At 42.0% G+C, this 9,047-nt stretch overlaps 1 protein-coding gene across 1 annotated transcript in view; it reads right to left on the reverse strand.

Annotated features, from left to right (window-relative positions):
- Positions 1 to 6,527, reverse strand: part of ITGA2 (integrin subunit alpha 2) — a 135,573-nt gene extending 129,046 nt beyond the window's left edge. Inside the window, exon 1 of the mRNA XM_072605657.1 lies at positions 6,235 to 6,527. Coding sequence (XP_072461758.1) covers positions 6,235 to 6,280 — 46 coding nt within the window. The 5' untranslated portion in view covers positions 6,281 to 6,527. The remainder of the gene's footprint in view (positions 1 to 6,234) is intronic.
- Between the last annotated feature and the right edge of the window lie 2,520 nt (positions 6,528 to 9,047).

The following is a 9,047-nucleotide window of genomic DNA, read 5'->3' on the forward strand; positions in this document are numbered from 1 at the left end:
AAACAGAATGAAATTAAGTCCTTCTACCTGTTAACTCTTCAAATATTAGAAGATAGCTTATCTTGAATGATAACATAATTCTTCTTTCTTCTGATCTTTGTATGTCAGGGTCCCCAGGGTCCCATTCAAATCTCATCACATTTTTTTGAACTAACTTCAGCTTGTGGAGTCAATGGGATCCTAAAATAGGATGCCCAGAATGAAACATAATACTCCAGATATAGTCTCTACAGAAAAAGTGCAATGAAACTATGATATCTCTTATTTTGAACACTATGATTTTATCACTGTTGTGAGATGTTACATTCCTTTCATGTGAGAACTAACTTAGCGAAACTCAACAGATTCATCATCAAAGGTAGGGTGATGTGGTAGAAAACACACTGACTACAGAATCAGAGGACCTGAGTTCAAATCCCTCTTTGTAATTTAATAGGGGGTGTGACCTTGGGCAGTTTACCTAACCACTCAGAGAAACAGTTTTGTCATGTGTAAAATGGGGTTCTAGGATGAAATGGTCTTTGAATTCCCTTCCATCTCTTGGCCTATTATCCAGCAAACTCTTAAAAATCATCTGATATGTGACCTGCGCATCAGTGGATGGAGCACCTACCCTGACAAAATCATGGTTCCTTGAAGTAAGGCAGTGAGGTGCAATTGAAGATTTTTAGAGAACCAACAATTACGATATGATTAAACCTGTGAATATTTTGGCCACAGTGTGAAGAATGAATTGGAGAAGGGAGAAAATAGAGAAGACATGACCATTTAGGAGGCTTCTACAACCATACATGTAGAAAACAAAGAAATCATAAAGCAGGACGTTGCAAATAGTAACAGAAAGAAGACAGAGGCAAAAGATGTTCCTGGGATAGAATCCGCCAAATTTATCAAGTAAATGAAGGTAGCAAAAGAAGGAAAAGAAAAAATCCAAGAAAACTTGAAGGTTTCAAGCCCGAGTGTTGGGGAAGATGGCCTAAATAGCGAAGTCAGAAGAAAGGAACATTTTTTTTTTGAAAGGGAAGATAATGACGGTTTAGTTTATGCATCTTGAGTTTGAGTTGCATGGGACACAGCTAGGTGGAGATGACCAATAGACATTTGGAAATGCAGAAGTGGCAATCAGGATAGAGAAAAGGACTCCCAAATTTGAGAGTCATCTTCAGAGATGTCATGATTAAAGTCATGGTGGGGATGTGTGGGCAAAAAAGTGTCAAAGGCTATGGAAAACTTAAGGATGAGGACAAGGATGAGGATTTGGCAGTTGGGAGGGCACTGATAACCTTGCAGAGAACATTTTCAGTGCAGTGGTGGTAATTGGAGCCATCCTCCCTGGTAGATCATTTGGTCACCTGAAAGGATGAAGATTATGATTTCATTGTTTATAGGAAAACTTCCTCTACCAATATAAGCTAGCACCTTCTCTGAAACTTAATACTAGAAGGCCCATCAAATGACATAAATTTTAAAAAATAGTTTATGATCATCTCTCCTATTTGTGCAAACGCACTTTAAATACAAATAATTACAACCATATATTACAATTTGACTTTGAAAATTTTTTCATCCTACTAGCTCTATCTTCTTTGCCTTATGTAAAATACACACATATACACATATGTGTATGTATGTATATATACATGTATCTATATATACCTGGATATATACAGATAAATACATACACACTTCATCAGCTGATACAGCCTGGTCCTTTGAAGCATTCTTAGATTCCAGTCTTCTATTAATAGTTGAAGAGAACTGGTCACCTGAAAGGACTGGGAAATGACCTCCACATTTTTGTCTTTGTGGTCACAGTGATAAGAAGGCATATTATATTGTGGAAAAAAAACTGCACCAGGAGAGTTGAGTCTAAACCCCACCTTTCCATAAGCCACATGGCCTCAAATAACTCCCTTCATCTTTCTGGGTATCAGTTTCCCTATTCATAAAATGGCTAAACATGTTGCTATAAGCAGCATGTTCCAGAAGAACAAATTTGGAACTTGGAATAAACAGACATTAGTTCGAATCCTGCCTCTAATCCTCACTCTCTCTGTGTCTGTGAGTAGGTTACTAAACTGATAGGAGCCTCAGTATCTTCATCTATAAAATAGGGACAATAATTTCTTTCATATTTACCTTACAATATTGTGTGAGGATCCAATGAGATAAGATTTGCCAGCATTAAATACCTGCATACACACACACACACACACACACACACACACACACACACACACACCCCTTTTGGGGGGTAAGAAGGATTTCATTGTACAGGGAACATTGTATAGGAAACTTTGTATAGTTCTCACAGTGTGGTGTAGGGACCCGTAAGGATCCCCTAAGACACTTCCAGGTCAAGGTCAAAAGCATTTTCAAGATAATACTAAGACATTTTAATTTAAATTGAAGGCAGCTAGGTGGTGCAGTAGATAGACTGATGGATATAGAGAAAAGTTCTTTAGGGCCCTCAATAATTTTTAAGAAAGTAAAGGGGTCCTGAAACCAAAATGTTTGCAGATCTCTAGTACAGGGAATTCCCAACAAGAAAGTGCTTCTACCAATGTGGATGACAAGTATTCTGAAAATTATGATTTTAGAGAATTTGCAGGGACAATGAGAGTTTAAGTGACTTGCCCAGAGTACCACAGTCAGTATGAGTCAGAGAAAGGATTCAAACCTATGTCTACTAGATTCTAAATCCTGGCTTTCATCCATACTATATGTTGCTGTCTTTCAAATGGCTATATAAATGTTAGCTATTATTTTTCCTATGGTCTCTACCACCTTAAACATTCTATGATAACTCTATATAGTTTCCTCCTTTTTTTCTTTCCTATCTCAGGAACATCCTGCTCCAGGCTTATAAGTAGGCAGAGTAAACAGTCTTTGTGGTTGGAGTTAGACTTTGAATGGAAGGGCCTCCAGACCAAAAATATCTCCCCCACAGTGCCTGAAATTCTTTATTTCACTTTGTACTGATCACTGAAGTGTCACCAAGATGCTGCCCTTTGGATCAACATGTATCATCCCAGCCAGATGGCAAACATAAACAAACACAAACACACACACACACACACACACACACAAACACACACACACATTCTACTCTTAATCAGAGGCTTTCCCAGAATCAGAATTTTTAAACTTGAAGAAACACAGTAGTCATGTCTCTAGTCTAATTTTCCTCCCCCTATTAATTGCTACCAGCAACTAGGAGTTTTTATAGGCAAGGTTACAAGAGGAAAAGGAAGTGATACTTTTGAAGCATGGAACTTTCCCAGAAAAGGCAGTGCTGAGCAGGACATGGAAATAGCAGCCTCTGTGATGCCAGAGAGAGCAGAGGAGCACCAAGTCTTGGAGGAGAGTTTGGCAAAAGGAGGGAAGAAGGAATGAAGGAAGGAAACAAGCATTTATTAATTGGCTACTACGTGCCAGTATTTTACAAAAATCTCATTTGATTCTTACAACAACCCAAGAAGGTAGGTGCTACTACTGCCTCCATTTTACAGCTGTGACAACTGAGGTAAATATAAATTAAGTGACTTAGGATCACATGATAATAAATGTCTGAGGGGAAGACAAGAAGAGAGCTGCATAAGGGCAAAGTTGAGAGCCTAGGCAGGAAAATCTCCCAACTTCATAATTTCGCCTAGCCCTGGCTCTGATAACATCAGTTAGTGGTGTTCTGGGAAGCACAGGGTTCTCCTCCCCAAAGGGTCTAGCCCTTACTCAAGCAATGAACAAGATTTCATGGCTGGAGATAAGATCTGGATGTCAATGACTCATGTTGTCTCCCACTGCACATTTAGCATGGATCACCAAGGAATTTTCCTGCCTACCTAAAAAGTTTTGTAGATATCCCCAACCCATACATTTTGTTTTTATATATCATGGTCATAAGGACTTCAGCTAAAGCTCTCTTTCTCAGGCATGCAGTTTCTTGTTAAGAAGAGTAAAACGACAGAATATGAAGTAAGCAAACTTTTTTTTCCCACCTTGTGATTTCAAATCATTTCTATCTTTTCAGAATTATGAGATGTTTGTATTCAGTAGGTCTTTATAACTACAGGCTAAAAATCTTGTGTCTGATGAGGCCCTGCAGCAACACATTCCACTCAGGTGTGTCTTGGTTCCTGAAAGAACAAGTTAGGACACTCCTATGAAAATAAGCTTGTGTTTCCGCAGTTTCTCCTCAGATGAAGCAATTAGGAGAAGGGAAAGCTGAAAAATTTCAGCCCGTGTCCTTTAGCTCATTTTCAGTGTTGATAAATAACATGAAAATGATAAGGCATTAAGATTATGAGATTTTTTTTCAGTTATTAATGCAGTCCTAGACCAGGGCTGACAAGTACCACAAAAAGACATTCATTCTCCACCCTTTCCAGGGAAGGAGAGGACTGAACTCTATCCAAAGGGCTTTGTCTAGTAGAGCTCAGTGGTCTAGTGTAGGGCACAGGATTTTTATTCTAGTCAATTACAAACGTGGGGTTGATCTCTCTCCAGACCTAATGCTAAAAGTCCATGGCTTGGTTTTTTCATCAGTAAAGTTTGTTAATCTAAAAGGTATAATGAGGATGAAAACCCTCAGCAAAGAGAAGGTTCCCATTTAGTTAAGTCCTAGGAAATTTGCCAGAAGGCACAGGCAAGTAAAACTACCCCAGGTCATAGGATCTCAGATTTAGAACAAGAAGTGACTTCAGAGATCATTTGGTCCAATTCCATCATTTTACAGTTAAGGAACCTGAGACCCACGGAGAAAAGTGACTTTCCTGAGATTACAGGGGTAATGAGTAGCAGAGCTGCGATTCAAACCTGGATCCTCTGACAACTTTAGCCCTTTTCCACTGACAACACTGCATCATAATGCTTTTGATGGTTATTTAAAAAAAAAAAAATCCAAAGGTCACTAGACAGGTATTCAAGGTCAGAGAACAATTTTCCTTTTCCAGAAGAGATAGAGGGTTGGACTTCAACTCTTTGACATCTACCTTACCCGTCACTAAACTTTCTAAACCGTCCACTATTCTGGGAAGGACGGACAGCAAGTTCATTCCCTAACTATCTCCATCACTGCTAATTGCCAACACATTCTAAGCAGGCCTTTCAGTCCCAGGCCGTCATTAACGAGAAACTCCACTTCGAGGCACGTTGCCACTGTCTGTGCTCTCTCTGCATTATCACAGAAACGTGGGAACGATTCTTCCCTCCTGGAGTTTACAGAGGCTGAATATAGTCAACAATGGGGAGAAAGCAGAGGGGAAGGAAGAAGTAACTCCCTTTTGCCAAACACTGATTAAGAGCCGTCGGTTTTCCACAGTCATGCCAGGGAGGAAACACCTACAAAGGGGCTGGGAGACAAGAAAAGAGTAAAGGCGACTTCTCTCCTTGGGAGGCCCGGACATAGAGGGCAGTGGGTCACCGGTTGCTTTGCCAAAGCAACAAACAGCCTCTGTCGGGGACAGCGCTGGGCCAGGAAGGGCTAGCTCTGGGGGGTGGGGGTGGGGTGGGGTAGGGGCAATCTGGGAATAAGGGGCGATGCCCTGCCTGCCCTCCAGCTCCTTCCTTCCATCCCTCGGTGATCTCGTACCTCCACTGAGGAGGCGGGAACAGGCGGTGCGCCGGTTCTGTAGTGGCCGTAAGCACCTGTCAGTCTCAGTCTGGAAAGTTTCCTTTAAAAACAACGCATTTAATCTCAGAAAAGTTAACCAAAAGTTGTCAGATAGCCTCGAAATCCATCCACCAACCCGCTTCCCATTTGCCAAAAGAAAAAAAAAGGAGAGTAGTGGAGAGACAATGGAGAAAGCAGGGGCAAGGGGGACTGAAAAGCTGAGAGGCACAAGACGCGTGCAGGCAGAAAAAGGCAGAAGGCTGTGGGGAGGCTGGGTGTAGGCAGGTAATCGGATTTTAAATTGTTTCCAAAGCCCCCCTTTCACTTGCATCCCAGGACCCTGAGATGACCCTTGGGAACTGGCGGCTGCAATTCCCCAAGAGAATTCCGCTGCAACTCGCTCAGCCGCAGCCCCGTTCGTCAGTCCTTCGGTTTATCTGTCTTCTCATCCCCTACTTCAGTCCCTGTCCGAGAAGGAACATCCCGGTCCCTTCAGGAACTTTTCTTCCCAAGATCACGTTTCTACCCCCAGCCCCCTCTTTTCCGAGCTGGCAAAAGGATCCCTGGCTTTATAAAAACCAAAACCAAAACCAAAACCTGCGGATGGCAAGACTTTCGCTTACCTTGACTGAGAAGCATCAGGGCGCCCCAGTTTCTGACTTCCCCCATCCTTCGTTCCCCTGGTATCTGGGGCGAAAACAACTTAGGTGTACCCAAGAATGCCTTTGCAGAGGACTAAAAGAAAGGGAAGGAAGTCCCGAAGTAGACCCTCTCAACTTCTATCTCTCTCTCTCTCTCTCTCTCTCCCAGCAGGAGGCTAGAAGTTGACTCCGGAAAGAGGGAAAAGTTGCCCAGGACCAGGCTGGACATTTGCATTGCAGCAGCCCAGGAGGGGCGTCCCCGGGCCACCAGCCAAGAAAGCCGGCCCGCCCCGCCCCGCCCTCAGCGCTGGATCTCCCCTGGCCCCTCCCACCAATTAATCACACACAGACACACACACCCTCTGCCTCTCCACCCCGCAAACCCTGCCCCGGCCTCTGAAGTGGGGCGCTCTTCCACACCACTTCATGAGTTACTAGGTAGGTGCCTTTCCTTTATTCATGAGAACAGGAACAGCTTTCTAGACAGCTCTGTGTGCAGACGAAAAAACTGATCAGGTAAAGCAAGAAGTAATTATTTGTCAATTCTCTTTTCTCTCAGACCCAGACTCCTTCTCCCAACTTGGGTCTTGAGTTCTTAGGGGAAAAGTTTTGCCCCTTAACCTTGAAACACCGAAGTGTGTGCGGGAGGGGAGGGAAAATAATTTTTCTTTCACTGGTTTCAAGTTCTTCCTTAGGAGAGTCTGGATGGAGACCATCCCTGTCTCTCCCTTCAGGGAAGTGGGTGGAGAATAGAACAGAAATAAACATACAATGACCAGGTTAAGAAACCAAATACGACAGCCTTAGAGCAACCGAAAAAGGACCCTAAGTGCCATTTAGGCTAAGCTGTACTAATTGACTTTTACAAAGCACCAGTCATGAAAGACATTTCATATTGCATTTGTTTAGATTGATCTAATCATTAATAAATCTGTTTCCTTAAGAAATCTGCAAGTATAAGAAAAGATATCCCTGCCTCTAGGTTCAGAGGACCTGGGTTCACCTGCCACTTGTCATGAATTCAGCCTCTGATGCTCACCAGTTTTGTGGCACTGTCCAAGTACTTAAGCTCTCTGGGTCTTGGTTTCTTCATGTGAGTCTTTCCAGTGCAACCACTTCCCTTTAACCACATCAAGAGATTAATACTCTTAAGGCTGACTCCAGAAACAAAGTACTTTCCATTAAGTCCTGCTCGTATCACTGCCTTTCAGTTAATGCAATTCCACATTTTGTATTGTATAAAATTTCACATTTTGTATTGTATAAAAGTTTTTGATTTCCATTTTAAGAAATGTGATGTCTCTCATGCTATTCAACTTTCTTTTATAAACATAAACTTACTTTTATAAATCTTTTTCCCCTTAAGCAAGCTAATTTAGTTGAAGCAGTGAGGTGTGCACATGTGCACACACAGAGAGAGAGAGAGAGAGAGAGAGAGAGAGAGAGAGAGAGGAAGCATCATGTGTCGGGTGAATCACTACCATCGCCCCTTCCCTCATACCCCAGTGGAGACATTCTAGGATCCTAGAATAGAACCACTACTCACAAAATGGGGCCTGCTTCCAGTCCAAGGTGTCCACCAGCTTCTTACCACTAATACCAACTACTGACTGACCAACGGCTGCTGGCATTTAAATGTACCCAGAAGCCTCAGGAATAGCAGCACCCCTCAGACTACCAGCCTACAGTCCCTGTAGTCATCATCCAGGGACACAACCTTTATGGAGATATGATTTGACAACTACTTATGAAGGTGCTGCAGCTCCTACATCTTTAGGAAAAGCGTGTTCTTCCCACCAAAGTCCTTGGCATTGTCAAATAGTTCAATATCAGAAATAGATATTAGTTCATCGGTAAGAAGAGATACTGTTAGACCAGACCCTAAGGACCACGACTGGATGTTGAAACATCCTTCACATTTTGGCTCCCAGTTTGCACATAGTAAGTGATCAATAAGGGCTTTTTCATTCATTAATTCATTCATGTTGAAACAATTTCTAGGTTCACAGGATCATAAATTTAAAGTTGGAGAGAACCTCCGAAGTCATTTACTTCAGTCCCTCATTTTACAGATTAGTGAACTGAGGCCCAAAGACATTAAATGATTTGCCCACAAGTAGCAGTTGTCTAATGAGATAACCAAATCTTTAAAGAAATGTAGTTAAAAAGGCATCATGATCATCTCTGACAACAATAAACACATACTGCTTTCTTCTTACACTAAACACTAGAAACAGAATTCAGACATTTATACCCAAAGCAATAATTATAAAGTACTAGGTTAAGGATAAGGTTTACAGTATAGTTCATCTGGAATCATAGAATCCTAAAATGCTCAAGGGGATAAGAGTTCTCAGATTTCAAAATTAGTCTAAATCCTTCATCTGTCAGAATTTGTGAAATCAAGTTTTATTTTGTTTTTACCTCAGGATTATTGTGAAAGGTAAATGGAATGTAGACAAAATGCTGCAAAACTTGATTCCCCTAGTTTGGGAGTGGGGGACCTTCAGCCTTGAGGCTACATGTGGCCCTCTAGGTCCTCAAGTGCTGTCCTTTGACTGAATCTGAACTTCACAGAACAAATTCCCTTAATAAAACAATTTGTTCTGTAAAACTTGGACTCAGTCAAAAGGCCACACTTGAGAACCTAGAGGGCCTCATGTGGCCTTGAGGATGCAGATTCCCCACCCTTGCCTTAGTTGTTAATGTTCTCACCCCTAATCTCTGTCTCTCTGTTTCTGTGTCTCTCTGTCCCTCTGTGTCTCTGTCTCTTTTTTCTTTCTGTCTCTGTCTCT

The sequence above is a fragment of the Notamacropus eugenii genome, chromosome 4 (genome assembly GCF_028372415.1).
Source record: "Notamacropus eugenii isolate mMacEug1 chromosome 4, mMacEug1.pri_v2, whole genome shotgun sequence".
In the NCBI taxonomy this organism is placed as follows: Eukaryota; Metazoa; Chordata; class Mammalia; order Diprotodontia; family Macropodidae; genus Notamacropus; species Notamacropus eugenii.